The 19,704-nt window shown below is 44.9% G+C and overlaps 3 protein-coding genes across 5 annotated transcripts; 1 reads left to right on the top strand and 2 right to left on the bottom strand.

Moving 5' to 3' along the window:
- Positions 1-1,205: 1,205 nt before the first annotated feature.
- Positions 1,206-6,596, bottom strand: PNPO (pyridoxamine 5'-phosphate oxidase). Its single transcript, XM_053453592.1, has 7 exons — positions 6,306-6,596; positions 3,634-3,758; positions 3,356-3,455; positions 3,201-3,254; positions 2,355-2,483; positions 1,894-1,964; positions 1,206-1,789 (listed from the first exon to the last, which is right to left on the bottom strand). Exons 1-7 carry the CDS (start codon positions 6,444-6,446, stop codon positions 1,624-1,626), a joined length of 786 nt encoding a protein of 261 aa, XP_053309567.1. The 5' UTR covers positions 6,447-6,596; the 3' UTR covers positions 1,206-1,623.
- A 26-nt stretch (positions 6,597-6,622) lies between these two features.
- LOC128471626 (uncharacterized) lies at positions 6,623-11,465 on the top strand. 2 transcript variants are annotated; one of them, XM_053453590.1, is made up of 7 exons: positions 6,623-6,746; positions 7,132-7,289; positions 7,372-7,856; positions 9,349-9,419; positions 9,778-10,083; positions 10,476-10,722; positions 10,989-11,464. In XM_053453590.1, exons 2-7 carry the CDS (start codon positions 7,180-7,182, stop codon positions 11,234-11,236), a joined length of 1,467 nt encoding a protein of 488 aa, XP_053309565.1. In that variant the 5' UTR covers positions 6,623-6,746; positions 7,132-7,179; the 3' UTR covers positions 11,237-11,464. The 2 variants fall into 2 exon arrangements, with proteins under 2 accessions (XP_053309565.1, XP_053309566.1); XM_053453591.1 differs by lacking the exon at positions 6,623-6,746 and adding an exon at positions 6,788-6,813 and having other exon boundaries at positions 10,989-11,465.
- Positions 11,466-12,563: 1,098 nt separating this feature from the next.
- SP2 (Sp2 transcription factor) lies at positions 12,564-16,157 on the bottom strand. Of its 2 annotated transcripts, XM_053453694.1 has the most exons (6): positions 16,092-16,157; positions 14,982-15,845; positions 14,282-14,579; positions 13,890-14,064; positions 13,538-13,731; positions 12,564-13,415 (listed from the first exon to the last, which is right to left on the bottom strand). In XM_053453694.1, the coding sequence occupies exons 1-6, from the start codon at positions 16,152-16,154 to the stop codon at positions 13,315-13,317; spliced, it is 1,695 nt and encodes a 564-aa protein (XP_053309669.1). In that variant the 5' UTR covers positions 16,155-16,157; the 3' UTR covers positions 12,564-13,314. The 2 variants fall into 2 exon arrangements, with proteins under 2 accessions (XP_053309669.1, XP_053309670.1); XM_053453695.1 differs by lacking the exon at positions 13,538-13,731.
- Positions 16,158-19,704: the final 3,547 nt, after the last annotated feature.

The following is a 19,704-nucleotide window of genomic DNA, read 5'->3' as shown; positions in this document are numbered from 1 at the left end:
CGTGCCTTAACTCACACCCCCCAGCTGAATGTAACCAGCCGTCTCCTTTATGAAGGTTTCCTAAGTGGGATTTTTAGAGGTTAGACCTAAATATAAGGCATATATAATGATAATTACGCAGAATCTCACATTAACTGAAACTCGATTTCCAACGGCTGGAACTCTGCCATGGGAAAGAGATAACCATGTTTACTTTCTGCTATTCTTAGGCATTATTATAAGGTCATAAGACGCTACTGAGCATGTGGGTGACGGAGCACCGGCCACTGGCATTAACTACACGGGCTGCGATCACCTGCCAGCTTTCTGTGTCATTTATGAATGCTGCTTAACTTAACCACTTCAGCTCATCCTAACTCACGTTCCACCCTCCTTTGTTACTCTAAATATCTTCTTTTATTAACATTTGCTATTAAAACTGAACCTTTATCTTGTGTGGTTCTATTATGTTTTTAATAGACATTATGTCTATAGTAAATCCCCAGCAATGACATGAACTGTAGCCATATCCAATAAACAAAGAAGAGCAAATTCCCAGCATTCAAATTCAAACCTTGGGAATATATCCGCTAAATAAATATAAAGCTCGCCTTTAATACTGTACGGGACCCAAGTATGAATTAAAAAAAATGGAGCATGTACCTGCTTTAAACTTTGAGGGGCTATTTGCCTAGAAGCCTTCAACTTCTTTAATGCTCACAAATAGTTTTATATATAACAAAAAAAAGGTTTTGCCAAAATACAGTACTAAGAGCTCGCGTTTGTCTAACGCATAAATCTGGTGGTTGGGATCAGAACGCTGGCTGGTGATTTGTTTTTCTGAGATGTCTTCCTGTATCGGAATGCTTTGTGAACCTTGTCCACCAAATTCTTTTGTAACCAGGTCTGTCACATCAGCCTGCGGGCCGGTAGAACGACCGCTCCCTCTCAGGATTTTATTAATGTCACATTCTCCCACCTCCGTGTTTACACAAGGTGTTCCCTGTGACTCAGCCCCAGACACGTGAGCGACATATTCAACTACTCTATCCACTTGTTGGGTTATCAAAGTCACAGTCGCTCGGAGATCAAAGGTTTCGCCACCTTCAAAATGTCTACCTTCAGTTCCATGTAGTTTCCCATAACATGAAGACCCTCGGTATACACGCATGCGTGTGAAAGTCTGCATGTGTGGCCGCTAAGCTTCAAAGAAACGACAGAACGGGTTTGTTTGCCATTTATTATGACAACGTCTCGTTAAGAGTTAGAAATACATTTCATGGTTGATATGTATCCGGCAACAAGTGTTTATCTTTTCGTGGTGTCCTTCCCATATACACCTGCAACGCATTTTCATTCACATTGAAAAACATTTAATTGCACTAACCCGGTGCAAAGTACACTGTGTGGGTGGAGGAACTAGACCGGTGTCGCTTAGGTCGGGTTTTATGGCGCAAAGGCTTAAACCACTTTAGTCCTAGCCAAGCCTCCACTCACACAGGTATAAACCGGCTGCTGGTCTTAGTACAGCACGCACACAAATACGTAGAGGTAGTCATGCTTGAAATGGAATATATGAGACCCGTTTCTGGCTCCCTGCTACAAAGATCAGAAGGGCAGAGGCCGTGTTACTCTTCCCTAGTGTTACGGAGCCAGCCGCTCATACAGCCAGCCGCCTTCCCCTGTGTGCGTCCAGGGGCCCGGCTCAGCTTCTCCTTCTTTAGGTCGGTGGAACACAATGCGATCATGCAATCGATTGGTCTGTCCCTGCCAGAACTCTATGACAGACGGACGGATGATGTATCCTCCCCTGGAAAATGAGAGAGAGAGAGAGAGAGAGAGAGAGAGAGACACAACGTAAGATGGTATCGCCACTAGAGGAATTCAAGTCAACAAGATACCATTGAAACTCACCACTCAGGAGGTCTGGGAACGACCTTATCTTTGTACTCTTCTTCCAGCTCGGCGTTCTTCTTACGCAGATACTGTGGCAAACAAGCAGGACGAGAGCAAAGTGAAGAACTTCACAGTAAAAAGCAATGGGTGAAAAGGTATTGTGGCAGGAAAGACAGAAGGCAGCCATGTTATCAATATAAAGGAGGAGATCAGGAGAGGGGATAAAATACACAATATATGAGGTGGAGAGTTTCTAAGGGGGATGTCATTAGAAGTTAAAAAATGGACAATGTCAATATAATGCATATATAATGCACACCAGTCCGATGGGAGAGAAAACAAGAGATAATGGAGAGAGAGGGCGTATTTCTATTGGGCAGGGAGAGGATTCAATGTGACAAGAAGAACAATATCAGTGAAGGACTGCTGTGTGAATGTTTGATGTTAGAGAGCAGACCGTCTGCTTGCACCCATCACACCTCTCTGTTCGGGATAACTTGGCTCTGTTTGCTGACGACTGCTCCGATCTGGCTGCTTTTGGGGCGCGAGTGAAAATATTTGTCTGCCTCTTCATCTGAAAGACGTTCCACAGATCCCTCAATCCGAACCTAAGTGCAAACAGAGGTTCCTGGTAATTTAAACCATGTGTTCCATCCAAAATGAAATTCACTAAATGGATGTTACCTAAAAACAACACTGACAGATCACTGTAAAAATGTGCAGGGCGCATTACAATAGTTTAATAATGAACACATTGAATATATTTCCTGCAAGTCTTATAAATAAAAGAATTAAAGCTGTACTAGTTAATGCAAAGTTTGTGGCAGTCACATAAACTACATACACTGTGAATATCAATCCCGTTAAATTCAAATCAGAGGACATTCAAATGCTTGTTTGTTTGATTGTTTTCTTTTTAAGTGACTTTACTATTTCTTCTTAGAGATATTAGGTATTTCCCCAAAATATAATTCATAGTAATTGTAGGACATAAAGCTGTATTATCTGGCCGGTACTGTATCCAGCATTATCACCAAGCTAGCACCCTACTAAAAGGACATTCAAACTGTTCTTCATAAATAACCCCCTTGATCAATAAAAGGTAGATTATAGTAATTAAAGGATAGTACACAAAATGACCAAGGGATTGGGAGAGGGGAAAACACAAAGAGATAAAGGATGGTGATTGTAGGAAATGATTGAAAATATTTGTAAACATAGAATTTGACAGCAGATTAGAACTATTCCCCCCGACCCATCTGATAGTTATTAAAACACCTCTGTGATGTCATCTGGGAATGCCAATTAGTTACTACGGCTCTTACCTGGCGATTTAGGGGTTCCCAGAAGAATAAAAGAGAGGCAAAAGGGTTTTCTTCCTAGAGAGAAAGCATAGATTTACTGCTGTAGAAGACCTGATGTAATGAGCAGTGCCGACGTGCGATATACCAGCATGTGTGGCAGAAGGTGGCATTCTCACCAGCTCTACTCCTTTCCTACTCCCACAGTTGGTGTAGAATCGGAAGCCTTCTGGACCGAAACCTTTCAGAAGAACCATGCGAGCGGAGGGTTTCCCATCCCTGCAGGACAATAAGAGCAACACAATGAAGGTAGTAATAGGGAAAGTTGGCTAAACATGGAGAAGGATGGGACACGGATAAGCGGAGATCCGGAACTTAGAGGAGATAGAAAAGAAAGGGAAGAAAAACAGTGAGAAGTGTGAATGAGAAACAAAATAAGACGGAAAGCGGTTAGCACCTAGTAGCTGTAGCCAGACACATGGCATTTGGCTCTGCGATGCCTGGACATTGAGTGACCTCCTGGAACCAAGCACTGAACTGAATGATTGGGTCCAGGGAAACCAAGTGGCTTTCTTCAAATGCCTGGAAAAGGAGACAGGAGTGAGGAAATAAATATTCGGCACGAGGCGGGGGGAGGCTGGTGGCACAAATAAAAAGGGCAAAAAGAATCAAATCCCGTGGGCAGCACATCCGAGTAACACTGAACCTGCGATCAAAGGAAGCTGCTGCCGTGTAAAGTGATCAAAAAACACTAAACAGCTAATTATTCACATAAAAGTAGACTTTCCTGTGCAGTATACCCACGGTCTGAGTTTCTCATATACGCAGCATTAATCAAATCGCATCCCCTTCTACCTACATATGGTTTATATGGATATTAGGGCACAGTATCTATAGCATTAGACTTTTACTTATAGTTTCAGCTCAAATATTCACTGATATAGATGGGGTTCCTAAGAGTGAGTCTGCAGAGCAGTACGAGGGTCCTGTCCGCATTAAACGCCGGTTATTGGAAAGGCAATGGATGGATCAGCAGAGCCCCCTGTGGCTGACGAGGGCGATGTGCAAAATTTACCTTTGGAGGGGGACCTTCCCAACTGCTCATTTTACTGGGGTATCCATATTTACCCCATTTGCATGCCCCCCCGTGATAGAAAGTATGTTGAATTAATAGTTCCAGGAGGATTTGGGAAATGGAAGAGAGCGCTTAGGAGAAGCGAACGGATAATGAGAACGGGGTGAAGTCTGATTGCCGTAAGAATGTTTCATTAAAGCCAAACCATTGATATCTATTTAAACACAAACTATGCTCTTAAACCTTTTCTGATGAAAACCACTCTACTGGTTGCTATGGTAATAAGACCATTTTATTGGTTTTGCATCAGAATCCCTTTTTTTTTGTTATACATGGCCCTCTGTGTCAGATTTTGGCTGTCATATCAGACACAGCTACAGCACACAATATAACATCGCAGGAGTCAACACATCTAGGAGCCAGGCAACTCTTTTTCTTCCCCAAACATGTTTTTATTTTTTCATTTATTACCCCCGGGTCTGCAGTTAAAAGATGTTTATTGGGGCAATACTACATAAAACACACATTTATTCGGTATTGAACCACTTTACAGTACTGCAGTTAACCCCTTCATGACACGTGGTATTTTACACCATAAAGACTCAACTTGTACGTTTAACCATTATTCTTATACTTACACACGCTAACACCACACAGTAACGAACACGCTAAAGGCTAAAGCTAAAGGCTCACAAACACCTTATAGTAACACATGCTAACATTCTACGCTCACGTACACGCACGCTAACAACATACACTAACACACACACTCTATGCTGACATACACACTCAGGCTAATCAACACTAACGCACTATATATATATATATATATATATATATATATATATACACATCATACACGCCTGAATATAAGACTACCCTATAAGAAAGAAGTTTTAGTAAATATAAATTCACATTGAAACTATTTTTTCATATGTAACAAAAACTATGATTCAGAAAAAAAATGTTTTTGTTTTTATTTCCTATTTGCCAACCTACCCCCTGCTATGCACATCTGCCCCATAGCTTGCACCCCCCGATATATCACTCTGCCTCCCTGATATGCCTTATACCACCTTTTTGCCACTCTGCCTCCGATATGCCTTATACCCATTTACCACTTTGCCCCTCAGATATGCCTTATACCCCCTATATGCCCCTGTGCTCCAGAATCCCTGCTACCCAGGATATCCGCCGGGGTTTCAATGACTGTGCACCGGAAGGTCACGTTACGCCGGCGCTCCGGCATAGAAGCCCCTGCAGAAGCGGAGGATGTCTGCACGCATCGTAGAGACGTTTACCGGCTGCCAGACAGGAGGATCCAGGTCCCCTGCAGCGCTGCGGGGGATCTGGATCTTAGTCTCATAGTCAGACCTCCATCTCCTTGTTTTATAATTGGGCAAATACGATCTGTGCACTCGCCATCCCAATCTGCCTTCACAATGTACGGTCTTTTGCATAATTCCCACCTCTCCAGATTATCAGACACCTGAAACACAGACTGTCTCCTCCGTAACTGGCTTATACAGATTCGCTGGAACTCTCTGGAGGACAGGGGTTGGATGAACCACTGCCTAGGAGGTACAAAGGATTCTGGGATAACTGGCGAGGAGAGCGCCTTGTAAGAAGGTTATCCGTTGGAGTCGGCAGAGCGAGGAACGTATAAACCGAACGAAATCGATATATCGTTATGTAACGGCTTCCCTCAACCTGGAAAACACATCACAGATGGCAGCACCTTACATAAGCCGGCTACCCAGCATGCAATGTGTATGCATCGGGGAAAATGGGTGCCCCTACACCCAGGGGACCCTTATGATCCATCTAGTCTGGCAATTTGCCCAAAACACTAATTCATCAACAGACACGGAACGCACGTCCGCCGGTAATAGGAGGACACATAAGAGACCGCTTTCCCAATTCGGGTTCTGTGCTAAAGGCCTGCCTTTTTTTTTTTTTTAATTAAGGCAAAACAAACAGCTCTTATACTGTCGAACAATTGACTAACCCCTCCCACCGTGACGTCATTAAGCACTAAGGTCGTGACCTCTTACCTGTTCATCGCTTCGGTAACTCTTCCGCATGAACCCTAAGTCCATGATGTCACTTCCAGTAGGGCCACTTGCTGCACGGACCGGAAACAACTCGCCGGATCGAACAACGCGCGAAAACAATGTTGCAAGCGTTCGCCACATAGAACGTCACGGCTCGACGTCTCCCACGAACTAAGGGCGGATCTGGCGTCAGTTGCCGTGGAAACAAGTTCGGAGGGGGGTGGACACTAGCTCGGTACCGGAGAATGGGTGACAAGGCGAAGGGCTGAATCACTTCAGATCAACAACCAATTGAAATAACCTAGGGGGTGGAGTCAGTAGGGCCTCAAGCAATCGGGAGACAGGTATAGAGTAAGGTTATCCAATGGAGCGGCAGTTATCACCCCCAGGGGGCGGAATCATAGGTCCGGAAATAGCCATTGTGTAAACAGACACATGGAGGTGAGAAAACCTGCGACTGCTAACTGAAAGGCAACATGAGAGCGGAACATGCGCGTGTACGGTGCCGGTAGGGCGGACAGGCAGCGGGGAGCGGGTCGGTGCAGCCATGCCCAGCGGAGATGAGGTCCTTTTAACGCATTCAAAATGCGGGTCATGACCTGGCTGTGCCGGGGGAGGGACATCATTCACTGGGTCACCGCGCTATAAATCTCCCATGTACCAAGGTGTCCTGTTACCTTGTGTGACCTCTGAATGGCCCTCTGGTATAAGGGACTCCCCCCACCTTGAAGAGATCGGCAATATTGTGTTTACTAGAGGGTGACACTGAGCTCATGATCTGATACCATGAGTTATATGGATGTGACAGTCTTGATGTTCCTGGCAGGTCTCCCACGTCGGCCTTTGCTGAGGATATGTAACTTCCGCTCTTCTGATGGATTTGAGTACAGGAGATGTCGGTCGCAGGATGGAGAAGTCGGAGTCCTCCCTGGGGACTGCCACGTTTCAGCAACACCATGATGGAGGCGCGCACGGAATACCCAAGTTAGTTATATCGTGTACAGCTTACTCTGGTATTGATCTTGGTGTAGACGATAGTAATGTTGCCCCATCTGTTCTATTCCAGTGGATCCGTCTTGCACGGTTCTGATGATGACCCTACCTCCAGGAAACGACAGAGAACCATGAATGGACCTATTTGTTGTTCGGTCCCCACCAAATTCCCAAGTGCCTCCCAGACAGAGGACCAAAGGTCAAATGAACTTGATGTGGTGGGGACCAGCAAGGTTAGAGACTCAAGAGCGATTGGAGATCGTGTTATACATGGTGAACACTGCTGGAGTACTCGTTCTGGGAGTAGAGTCACATCGCTTTATGCAGAGCTTGTGCGGGAGCTCGAAGCGCAAGTGGCAGAACTTCATCAGCTTCTAGCATCGAGGAACGACGCAGCTGCTCTAAGAGAATGGAGAATCCAGGAGCTGGAGCAAGAGAATAAAGAGCTGAAGAGACAAATCCAGAGTCTGGAGGAACAGAATGATGCCCTATCCCGCAGAGTACCAAGCGCTACCAGAGACGATGACAGACTCCTGGAGCCAGAGAGCCACTGTGTGGGTGAGAACTTGTACGCACTCTCAGAGCGGCCCTTACATAGGTCACGGTGGGTCCATGAGACCCTGGAGACAGGCAGCAATTTGTTGCCTAAAGGCATGTTCTTTTGGGTGTTGGTGTGAGTTTGATGTTCTGTATGCACACCGAACGCTGTCGTTGGCTGCAGACTTTATTCCCCCCATAGCCAAAAGCACGCTTTGCGAAGCTTCTCCTCCAGGGATTGTGTCCCATGATTGGAGGTTAGGCTCTCGCGTGGATGTAAGGGTAACTGCCATGATGTCATCAGGTGTTGGTGCTCTGTGTAACCACAAGCCAATCACAGAGCAGGCTAGATCCCAGTGACTATACTATATAGTATATATACATCTCTTTAAATTATACTTAAAAAAATCCCAATCCTCTAAGCGGGTGACAAGTCTCTCTATTGCCAAATAATTTTAAAACCTAACTTTTATTGAATATCTTTAAAAATGGTAATTAAAAAAAACTGAAAATGTGGATCAAATGTGCTCTGTGTAAAACGTTAAACTCAGAACACATTTGATTCTTATTTTTATCCCACTTAGAGGATTGCATCTTTCAAATTAAATTATCTTGCAGTGATCTGCTGATCGTATCCTGCAGAGTAAATCAAATAGTAGATCACAGAATGTAATTAATCATAATTCAAAGTAAATATTAAAGCAAACATTGTGATGTATAAAAAACAAGTTTAAGTGGGACTTTTATGGCAAGAAAGCTGTTGATCTGCTTTTAATTTTTGCTCGTGATGCATATTAGATGCATGTATGTGAATATGAACACGTAGCACTGTCTGGGATACATAGAAAAGGTAATAAACCCTAACAGTGAAGAAACCTGTCTTTCCTACAAGACAGCGGGATATGATGCAATAGTTTAGATATTACATGATCTGTATTTGCTAGCTGAATTAGAGCGCTAGCTTTATTGGCAAAATGAATAATTAGAATGGAGAGAAAAAATCAGATTAGCAGGATTATAATTATATATTAGCATGGCTTAGTATTTTATTTTGGCCAAAGCACAAACAGTCACCTGACCCGTTAAGGCACCTTACGGAAAATCCTTTTACGGTTTTTAAATACTTTATGACCAAAAGTATGTGGAAAGCGCTTTTCTTTTCCTACATGACTGTGCCCTAGCGTGTAAAGCAAGGTCCGTAAAGACGGTTGGATGAGTTTGGAAGAACTTGACCGGCCGCACAGAGCCCTGACTGCAACCCCATCGAACACCTTTGGGATGAACTGGAACTGAGATTGCGAGCCGGGCGTCTCGTCCAACATCAGTGCCGGACCTCGATAATTGGCTGTCCTGTCTGCATACGTTTGGTCATATAGCGTATCTATAGTTTTGAGAGGTGGAATTCTGCAAACACAGACTTGGGCAAGAAATGTTTAAAACCATACGTTTGCTGAAATACCGTAGGGATATGGATTCAGGAAGGAAACTAAATGCTAGTGTTTTTCTATTTCAGTTGCTGCAGAGAGTAATGCTTCTTTTCTGAAAAATCTGTCAGGATTCCAGGAACCAAACACTAATTCACAGGTAATAAACTGGCAATCGTATCCTACATTATCAGTATAAAATATCAGATAAGGGGAGTTGTCCAACCTGCAAACCGTTACAGTAAGACTCCTGAAGATAGCTCTGTGCAGCGGTGCATGGTAAACCACTCTGATGATGACCATACCTGCAGGAAACCACAGAGAACCGTGAACAGACCTATTTATTCGCAGTTTTTTGTAGTGAGCTTGACTTTTTAATGCTGAACTGCTTACCTTAGAGGATTTATTTGATCTCTTTGGAACGGCAACAAGTTTTATGTGCAAATAGAGCTTGCGTGCCTTTAGCTTGAAGAAGTAGATGTCTCTCCGGTTGATGTGCCATCTTTTGTCCTCCGCAGCTTTCTGCTTCACAGATGTTCTCCACTCCTATCTCATCCACGGAGTCCAAAGTCTCCTCCGAGATCATAGCGTCTCCTATTATGCCCCCAGTAACCGGGGCAACTGACATAAATACTCAAGCAGAACCATCCAGCACCCCCCCAGAAGGAATGCTCCGAGTTAGTGGGGTGACCAGCGGCTTCCAATATTGGATGAAGATGGATGAGAGTGGAGAGAGCACCCTCCCCGAATCTTGTGTCCTGTGGGAGGAACCGTTGCAAGAGACCCTACCAGATGGAACACCAGCTTGGGCATCACCCATAGAGGTTGGCATCTTAACTCTAAGCAATAGAAAAGTATTAGAGATTTGACAGTTTGCTACGTGGTGACACTTTGTATCTGAAAACCTAAGCATATTGTATGTCCTCAAAATAATGGTGTTGGCATATTGGGTCATATTAATTTTTTTTACCTATAAAACTATTGCTCTCATTATCTCACGCACATTCTTCCTAAACATTCTAACCTCTTTAACCACATAATAAAATGAAACTATGGCAATCGTTAATTCGCTGGGTAGTGTCATTATTATACAGCCTTAAACTTTTACAATGATTATGTATAATCCATAGTATTTCCTTCAGGTGAGTGAATCTTTTACCGCATGATCCTGATCTTTGTAATAACGTGCATATAACTTTCCTCTATCTCTGTTTAGACTAACGGGCGCCCTAAGCTGGAGCTGGTGCCAGAGTCCGGGGTGTACATAACTTACCAGCAACTGGAGGACCTGTCCCATATCCCTGCCGATAAGCCGAAACTCATGACTAGAAGGCTTCTAGATTACTTCTTCTCACGGGAGACTCTCGCAAGGTCCTCGGCTACTGGGCAACGCACCGCTCACAATAACACCACGATGGAGAAACCTCTACGCCTACCAGAGCCTGTAGTAACCGCCATCAAAGGTCAGGAGCACTTCTTCGTACGATATATTTAGTGTCCGGCTGTACACGTTGCTTACTTCAAACCAAGCATTACAGATTTAGATGGCATAGATTTTTGAAGCAGTGGTGAGCGTTGTTTCTTCAGGTATTTGAATCCGGTAGTCATTCTTCATTAAAGAAGCCATTGAGTGACAGCGGTCCCTTTTATACTTACACATAATCTCATTCAGAACTGGCTCACATATCCTTGTTTTTCCTCTAATCCAATTTCCTCTTTTATCATTTAGCGTACGTTACGAAAGCCTGTGGCCGGGGATGTAATTTCAACGCAGTGATTAATAGCAAGTGTGGCACTTCCCGACGGGCCGTCAAAAAGATGTCTATTCGCATCGACTGGACAGAGGGAGGCGCGAAACACTGCCCAAGGACTGCATCCATCACATCGGCCCAAAAGGGACAGTTCCATCACGAAAAGGCCCCAACCATGAGGGGAACAGAGACTTTACTACCCCAAAGTGTGCCGCTAAACAACTGAAAAGTTTTGTTCCACGCAGGTTGGCGCTCTTCCCAGCCGCGTCTGCAGGAATCTGATGGCGTTATACATGTCATAGCAGACCCTCCTCAGTGCGCCGGACGAGGACAGAAATATGACACGCGGATTTATGATCCCACGGGTAAAACCTGGGTTCTATCAATATGCATGAATAATGTAAATAAGAAAAAAGGAGAATAAAAATCTTTTTTATATATAACAGACGTGCATGAGCTGAAGGTGCGGCTAGACTTTTAGGAGGTCTGTGATAACACACACAATGAAAGCAGACATGTCCAATAATGTCCTTTGGAAAGGTTTTGTTCCCATAAAATGAAGCCATTATAATTTTCAGCTACTGAGCAGAATAAGATAAAGCTGAGAAAAGCCCACGGTATTTTATCTCAACTAGCTATTCCGTTCTGTAGTAATGTGGATTCTGAAAATCTCCATTCCATCAAATATGACAATAGCCTCGCCAATCATTCAGTTACATTAGAAATTAGGCTGCAAACAGACCCATAATGTTCAACTACTCCACAAACCCACATTAGTTGATCCAGAAGACTGCAAAAAAAAAAAAAAAAAACCCACTGAGACAGTAACGTCATCTGAAATGGGAAAAAAATCTTTATTCCAAGGCGGTCGGACCCTGGATCGATATTACCTTATCAATTTTCACTTGTGATAACCATGCGTGCATTTCGTATTTAGAAAAATATCTGAAAGTTTTTTTGGAATTGGCCAAAACAACTTCAGATGCCTCAATTTAACAATCCTAACAGTAAATAAACCATCTCTGTTTGTTTAAAACTTTCTTCCAATGTTAACACCCAATGCCCACCACAAACGGTCAGTTAATGACCAATGACGTGCCTGGCATGTCATTTCATGAAACAAGCTTGGAAAGTGATCTATCAATTTCTTCACTTAAACAATGTTGCTCAGCAACACTGAGATCGGCATCAGGGGCCATGTCTTAGCAACGTTGCTCAACTAGAGTAATACCCCAGATGATTAGCTTTATGTTTTGGAGGGCCAAAAAGTACTACACCTTGAATTTTCTTAAATACATGTGGTTTGGGTACCACTTGTATTTATTTTTACTTTTTTCTGCAGTTATGATTGCAACATGATTAAAGAACTGTGATCTCACTTTTTGCTGATCCCTCAGCTCTCTTTACCGATTGCCCAGGGATCACCAAAGAAGGAGGGCGATAAGAGACGTTAGAAGGGTCTCTATTACACGGAGGGACGCGTCCTCTAATGCCAGCATCAAAGAATGTAATCTTAGTGGATACACTCCGGACTACAAAAGGCGCAACACATACAAAGTTAATCACCTCTTTAATTTAACCAACATAATTGTTGATACAACATGTGTTATACACAGTGCTTAGATGGTGACTTCTGGCACTACTGCCCGCAAGGAAGATATTGGGTCAGGGCAGTAAATCTTAAGAGGTTGGGGAGGTTGCTGGCACAGACCACCTGAATAGGGGATGCGATTGCAGCAATTACTAGTGCATCTACTTGCAAAGAACACCTTCCAAAAAGACTTGAGTAGAAAGGTAGATTAGCGCAACTACAAATAAGCTTTTACATGATTTTTGGGGGAAGGAGGGGGTAATAAGGCACCTTCCTGCAGGGGCAGTATAAAAGTGGGAATGTTCTAGCCCAACTGTCACATTACGTACACACTTTGTGCCTCTTCCCTGGTTAAGTCCTCCTGGTAGCCACAGTCCTGCATTACACTCATCAAACGCTCTTCAACTGGCCTTCTAATGGTGCAAGGCTTTAATGGAGGGCAACGATGGACCAGGGAGTCACAACCAGTCCCTTATCATAAATTGCACATTCTTGGCGAAAAAACACCTTTTCTCGCTACCGAAACTCCCCAGCTGCTATGTAACAGGCAGAGAGTGGTACTTATTACTAATGGCAATCTCAGGCAGAGGCCCGTAACGGGACCGATGGCAATTTTGGGATCCCAGGTATTTCGGGCGGTGTGGCCTACACAACATGTTCGGGAGTTTCCACAGCGTCAAATGAGGAGTCCTGCGTTTTAGGCTCCGTGAGCGTTACATCTTCTTGGCCACAAGGTGTGTCTTGAAGTGCTTTGAGACGTGGTCGCTCCGTGTGAACCTCTTCTGACAGTGGGGGCATTCAAAGCGTTTGTCACCTGCAGAATCAGAGCAAAGTAACATCAGCATGGCCCTGGCCATTGTGTATTGGTGTACATTTGTACATCCATCCATATGCAATGATAGTACACGTATACAAGCGCATGCAAACGCCACACACCTGTGTGCGTGCGTGCGTGCCTCTGCAGCTCATCACTGCGGGTGAACCTCTTTGTACAGAATCCCCAGTTGCACACGAACGGCCTCTCCCCGGTGTGCAAGCGAACATGGGCTCTCAGGAGGGATGTCTTGCGGAACGTTCTCCCACACTCGGGGATGTGACACACATGCTTCTTTCTGCCAGGGGGACCCCACCTGCTGAGAGGGAGAGAGAGAGAGAGTCTCTCCTCTGCCCACCTTTCTACTTTTCAACCAGCCTGCCCTCCTCTCATTTCTCTTCCTACTTCCCACCCTCTTATCGTTTCTACTCCTCATCACTGCAGGTTATGCATAATTTTTGTGCCCCGTCTCACCCCTTTTCCCCATCCTTGCAGTTTGGGCAGGTACAGGCCACTCTCCTCCGTTTTTCTCCAGGTTGTAGTTCCCCAGACAAGGCCTGCTCCATCTGCAGCTGAATCTGGGATGGGCTGAGACCGCTGATGGCAACGTTACCGCTGGACACATTCTGCACACTAAGCTGAGGCTGACCTATAAAGACACAGAATTTGATTTAGAAGATGAACAATGGAAGTCAGAATGTAGATGGTCATGCTCATTAACCAAATGTGATTCTACTCCCAGTGTCCTTGTTTTGTTCATACAAATACAAAGCAAAACAGCATGTTTCACCCCTTTCTTTTACATTACTCTGACAGCATACCGTACGGATTCCGCACACCTTTCAGCCTAATGTCCACTTGCTTACCTCCATTGTTCGTGATGGTGACAGGCACACCTTGCATTGGAAGGCCATTTATACTAATGGTCTGCATAGCCTGGGCAGCAGCTGCCAGCTGTGCTGAATTCAGATTGATAATGCCCCCTGCTGGTGCGATTTTGGGTAATGGCCTTTCTTTGCGGGTGAGGTTCTTCTTGGTGGGAGTGGGCGTGGGAGACGGACCACCCAAAGAACCTGTGCCCCCTGAGGTGCATGGTTGTGGAGCAGGTGCACTTTCTTGCACCACAAGAGCCTGTAAGTCCCCAGAAGCTGTGCGAACATATATCTGAGAGAAAGGAAAATACAACAGAATTAAATGAATGGTAGGAAACTTTTACTTAAACTTTTTTTTTTTTTGACAATGGGAATTTTACAGAGAACAGGGAGCTTTGAGAAAGTAGATTGCACTTTAGAAGGTACAAGCTGCTTTTTCTGGACAGCCATCGATGTCCGCTTGCAGAGTAAGTGATCATGGACAGTCATCCCTGCTACAGGGTGCGAGAGACAGCTGAAAACAAGTGGGGCCACAGAAAAGCCCATAATGGAAGATTATACAAGAAGACACAGGTCAGCAGGGAGATAGCAGAAAAGAGAAAGAGGCAAAAAGTTAGCCAAAAAAAGAACACAACACATAGTGGGCAATTTCTAAGAGCTAGTATAGGAAGGAACTGTAAGGCCGTTTAGGTACCTGAGTGGGATACGGATCAGGATTCTGCACACACTGCGCTGGTTTCTGTGGCACCGTTGGTAATGTGGCAGAAGCAGCTTGTACCACTCTTAGTGCCTGTTGGGGAATTTGCACCAACTGAGTGTCAGTTTTGGGCTGTACCACCTGAAGTACAGCATGCTGCCCTGTACCTGGGCTCTGTACAATGAGCAGGTTGTTACCCGCTTGCAGAATGTTTTCTGCGGTGGTCTCAATTAACACGGTTTCCATCTGTTCCTGGGTAGGAGATCCAGGGGCTGGTCCTGATGGAGGAGGCTTCTTGCGCAGTTTTTTGCTCTGCTTCGCTGGTAGAAGTTGACTGCCAGTCTCTGTGGTGGAGTCTCCCAGGCTACTAAGCGGCAGTGCCAGAGTGACACTGTTGCTAGAATTGCCTGTTACTTTTATCAGGTTGTTGGTCTTTTGTGGGGGTGCTGGTTTAATGGGCACATGTTTTGAAGAGTTGGTTGTTGGTGTGAGCACAGCTGTTCCATCAGTAAAGATCTGTAACTGATTACCCAGGTTTTGTGGCATGGACAATGTTTGGCTGGGGGTCTGCAAAGTCTGGTATCTGTTACCCTTGGAAACTGGATTCTGGATGGTGAAGATGAGCTGCCCGCTACCTGGTCCAGCTGCGTTCATCTGGGGACTCTGTATCTGGATAATATTGCCTTTTGGAGACAACAGTCCAATGCCAGCCCTGGCTGGACTCATGGGTAGTGGGGCAGGCTTTATGGGTACCAGTCTTTTGCGTGCTCGAGAGGGTGCTGGCGGTGCTGCTTCAACAGCTGGCGGACCAATCTTACTGCATGTGGCTGCAAGTAGAGCCAGAGGAGAGGGCTGTGCATCCTGCGATCAAGAGACATAAAGAGTTAATTGAGAATACTTTAGTATTGTAGGAATACCCAGCAAATTAATATCTGCAATAAAAGCTGGGTTAATCACCAGCTACAAGTCCCATGGTCCTCAGCTAGGTCACACAAGCACGCATAGTACACATTTCACATACATGTTCTTTATTATCATGTTAATACGCACACCACTAGGCACGTGTGGTTTACCGGGCCCATCACCGGAGTCGACGTTTGAACTAACCTGGGTGGTGGCCGCAGCCGGCTGGAGGTATTCGCTTGGACTTACAGCAGCTGTTGCTGTCATAGTGACCTGAAAGAAAAGAAAAGCACTTTTTAACACCTACGCTCTGCTGAGAATACCTAAGAATATTAAAAGAATAAAAGAATTCAAAATAATAGAAAAGGCACAGGGAGGTTATTTAATACTCATATTATATATCTACACACAATATTATGCATTCTCATATGTGCTTTCTCCATGGGTCACGAGGTTATTATTGTTTTATATAGCGCCTTTATATTCTGTAGCGCTGTACAATGGGTAGGACAGGACATAACAAGTAGCAAATAACATAACAATCTGACTTAGAGCAACAGGTGAGGATCTCACAGTCTGTCACTGACCTGCGCGGTGCTCCTTGATACAAATAAATAGCGAGGGTCTTGCGGTTCAGCTCATTGTCGCTATTTTGGGGACCAGACCCAACTTGCTTAATGTGGCCGTACCCCGACCGGGGGGTAAGAAGTTTAAAGCTTGCAGTATGCTTCTTATAATCTTTGGGGTTTGCAGGAGTCGGGAATGAAAAGACCTGAAATCACAGAAGACACGGTCAGCACCTAATATACTACGTACAGATAAAAATATGCATTTCTACGTCAATATATTAGATGATGGGGGGGGTGTTATTTCTCTAAAGCGGTCTTGGTGCTCATGACTGTATTCACGCGAGTCACAACTCTCCTACATCAAGAAGGGGCAACCCCAGTGAGCTGCCGCTGCAGGAGCCGGGCTGGCCCTGAAAAATATATAGTTGAATCAGCAGTTTCTTCAAAGTCTTATGGATTGAAATATGCATTACGCAGGGCCAGCTCAGACCTTCACACAGGTGAAACCTGCCGGTGTAACGAACGGGAGCTCCGTTACGGAATAGACCTGGCATCGTTTTAACTACGATTGGAAGGCTTGAGAAGATTTTATATACCAGCAGCTTTAATGAAAACGACCGCCTATACCCGAATACCACGCGTGAAACTCTCCGCAGGCGCATGCGGGTCTAGCTGTGCCAGGGAGCAGATTTATACATCGAATATGCGCGTAATAATTTTATTTTCTCGCACACAGAAGCCAATGCCTGCGATATATTTTTCACCTCCCTCTAGCCGCCACTTCCAAGCGCTGACTTCTGGTATAACACATGATAACAGTCGCTTTAGAGAGTCAGCTCTTCGGAACACTCTCCTTCGATCCTGCTCCATAGCTATAATATGCTACTGAACGCTTGCTCTTCACTGAGTTGTAACATAAACACACAGTAAGTGCTGGAGGCGAAGCACTGCAGTCTCTAAAGTGTTAACTCGTAGGCCCATTTGCGTGACCCGGTGCTTCGCTTCATCTCTGCACACTGCCGGGATCCCCCGCTATCCACCTAGTTACCCCAGGTACTACTTCCACCGGAGTGTCAGTTTTTGGGACAACCTATTTACACCAGTCCCACCCACTTCCCGGAAGCAGCTAAACTCAGTTCCATCTCATTCCCGAAACAAAACGTTCCAATATTCAACCCTCCCTCCGCATCGCTACCGGAAGCTACTCAACTCACCCGAACCTTATGACGACATTACCTCTTACCGAGCGCGGACCGAACTCAACCTATCCCGCCTATTACTGGACGCCTGCCAGCTGACCAATTGCCAACTTCCTTTTAGAGAGTGACGATGATACTAGCCAATGGGTGAACACTTACAAAGGATGGACGTGAAGTAGAACCAATAATAAATAAGAATGCTATTAGCTTATCTGACTGACATAGCTGCTGGCTAATCAGAAAGAACGTTTTAGAATCACATGTGACGAAGTTGTTATGGCCCAATAGAAGGTATCCAGCAACAGTAGCTGATTGGCTGGCTTGTACATGGGCGTGAGGTAGGAAGTGTAATAAATGCAATGTTTGGCACGCAGTTGTTGCGTTGGTTGCAGGCAGGCAGGCAGGCAGGCAGGCAGGCAGGCAGGCAGGCAGGCAGGCAGGCAGGCAGGCAGGCAGGCAGGCAGGCAGGCAGGCAGGCAGGCAGGCAGGCAGGCAGGCAGGCAGGCAGGCAGGCAGGCAGGCAGGCAGGCAGGCAGGCAGGCTGGCTGGCTGGCTGGCTGGCTGGCTGGCTGGCTGGCTGGCTGGCTGGCTGGCTGGCTGGCAGGCAGGCAGGCAGGCAGGCTGGCTGGCTGGCTGGCTGGCTGGCTGGCTGGCTGTAGAGTTGTGTTGCGTAGTTGTAGAAATCTTCTACCTTCCTGTATTTACCGAAGCGTTGAGCTTCAAGGAGCTAAACAGTTTTATTCACTAAAGGGAAAGTTGTCGCGAGGATTGTGGTTTCAGCCCCCGTACATTACTTCTTGTTTTATATAGCGCCGTCATATTCCACAGCCCTGTACAATGGGTAAAACAGTACGTAACAAGTAATGAGGAGGGCCCTGCTCAATCCAGCTTTCAATCTAGATGATTATTTTTTTAAAAACACAAATGCGGTGGTTGTTTGGTGCAAAGGGTAACTATTGTTACTGTGGAATATTAGGGTCCTAATGTAAAGATAGCTGGCGAATGTGCGCTGACAAAACCAGCAGTGTGTTTATCTGTAACTACGGTATGTGTCCACTAGAGGGCGTAATGTGTCCATTACAAAACCCCACATGCCTGCAGGTAGTGAGAATGGTTTAATTACTACAAAGTTAGCAAAATATTCGGCTGTACATCCTATGTTAATAATTCCATCTATTCCCCTAAATCAGTAGCATGGTGGCCTCATTTTTATGAGGCAGCACATGCTTTGGTATTGAAAGGGTCACATTTCTGATGTTATACCTTTTTATTTTTTTTTCAAGGTGTTTTTAGCTTATTATGGTGCTTTAAATATCATTTGACATCTTGTGGGTTTAAGGCAAAGTGCGTTTGTGGTCTGAAATGTATGCATCTGTTTTGGTTGCCCTAACAGTCTACGCACCAAATGAAATTGTTTATTAGCGGTGGTTACTGGCTTAGATAAAGCATTTTTAGGGGTCACTGTCTAGGTTGCGCGGTTGCTATTTGGGGATTAGTTTGGTGAAGCGTTAACCATTAACACCAATGAATGGTTTCGATGGGTCACTGAACTGGTCCCCAGTGCTCTACACACCTTTTCTCCCTTTGCTTATATTTGTTATTGTCTCTTTGCAGTGTTATATAAACATTAATAAGACAAAAACAAAGTTAGGTTTTAGATTTTACAGTAGATACAAAAATTGACTAGATGAACCGAATTCCATCTTTGCATCTCCAGACTTGTTCATGTGATTATTCTGCCGGTGAAATAAACACTGTAGACATTTATCCATGATCTGGTCACAATAAGAACCCATAGTCTAGACACGTGAACATACGTAATGTTTACTTAGAGGTACGTTAACAGCACCCAACTAATATCACTGTAACTTTCTTTTGCATTGTGTCCTTCCTGAAGCGGATCTATTAGATTGTAAGCTCTTTTGTGCAGGGCCCTCCTCACGTGTTGTTTCTGTCATTTTGTTATGTTCTGTGTACCCATTGTACAGCGCTGCGGAATCTGATGGCGCTATATAAAACAAACAATAGGCTCATAGTCATAATGTAACC

Source organism: Spea bombifrons, chromosome 13 (assembly GCF_027358695.1).
Source record: "Spea bombifrons isolate aSpeBom1 chromosome 13, aSpeBom1.2.pri, whole genome shotgun sequence".
NCBI lineage: Eukaryota > Metazoa > Chordata > Amphibia > Anura > Pelobatidae > Spea > Spea bombifrons.
The sequence above is the reverse complement of the archived record's forward strand: the minus strand, read 5'-3'. Positions and strand labels throughout refer to the sequence as shown.

Coding starts and splice junctions, on each gene's coding strand:
- SP2 (XM_053453694.1), bottom strand. CDS start 16,154: ATGACAGCAACAGCTGCTGTAAGTCCAAGCGAATACCTCCAGCCGGCT. Junction 14,580..14,981: donor CTGATCCGTATCCCACTCAG/GTACCTAAACGG, acceptor CCTTTCTCTCAG/ATATATGTTCGCACAGCTTC. Junction 13,732..13,889: donor TGCAAGGATGGGGAAAAGGG/GTGAGACGGGGC, acceptor CCCTCTCAGCAG/GTGGGGTCCCCCTGGCAGAA.
- LOC128471626 (XM_053453591.1), top strand. CDS start 7,180: ATGGATTTGAGTACAGGAGATGTCGGTCGCAGGATGGAGAAGTCGGAG. Junction 10,084..10,475: donor CTTGGGCATCACCCATAGAG/GTTGGCATCTTA, acceptor ATCTCTGTTTAG/ACTAACGGGCGCCCTAAGCT. Junction 10,723..10,988: donor TGTAGTAACCGCCATCAAAG/GTCAGGAGCACT, acceptor TTTATCATTTAG/CGTACGTTACGAAAGCCTGT.
- PNPO (XM_053453592.1), bottom strand. CDS start 6,446: ATGTGGCGAACGCTTGCAACATTGTTTTCGCGCGTTGTTCGATCCGGC. Junction 2,484..3,200: donor GGGAACCCCTAAATCGCCAG/GTAAGAGCCGTA, acceptor GTTTGCACTTAG/GTTCGGATTGAGGGATCTGT. Junction 1,790..1,893: donor GTTCCCAGACCTCCTGAGTG/GTGAGTTTCAAT, acceptor CTCATTTTCCAG/GGGAGGATACATCATCCGTC.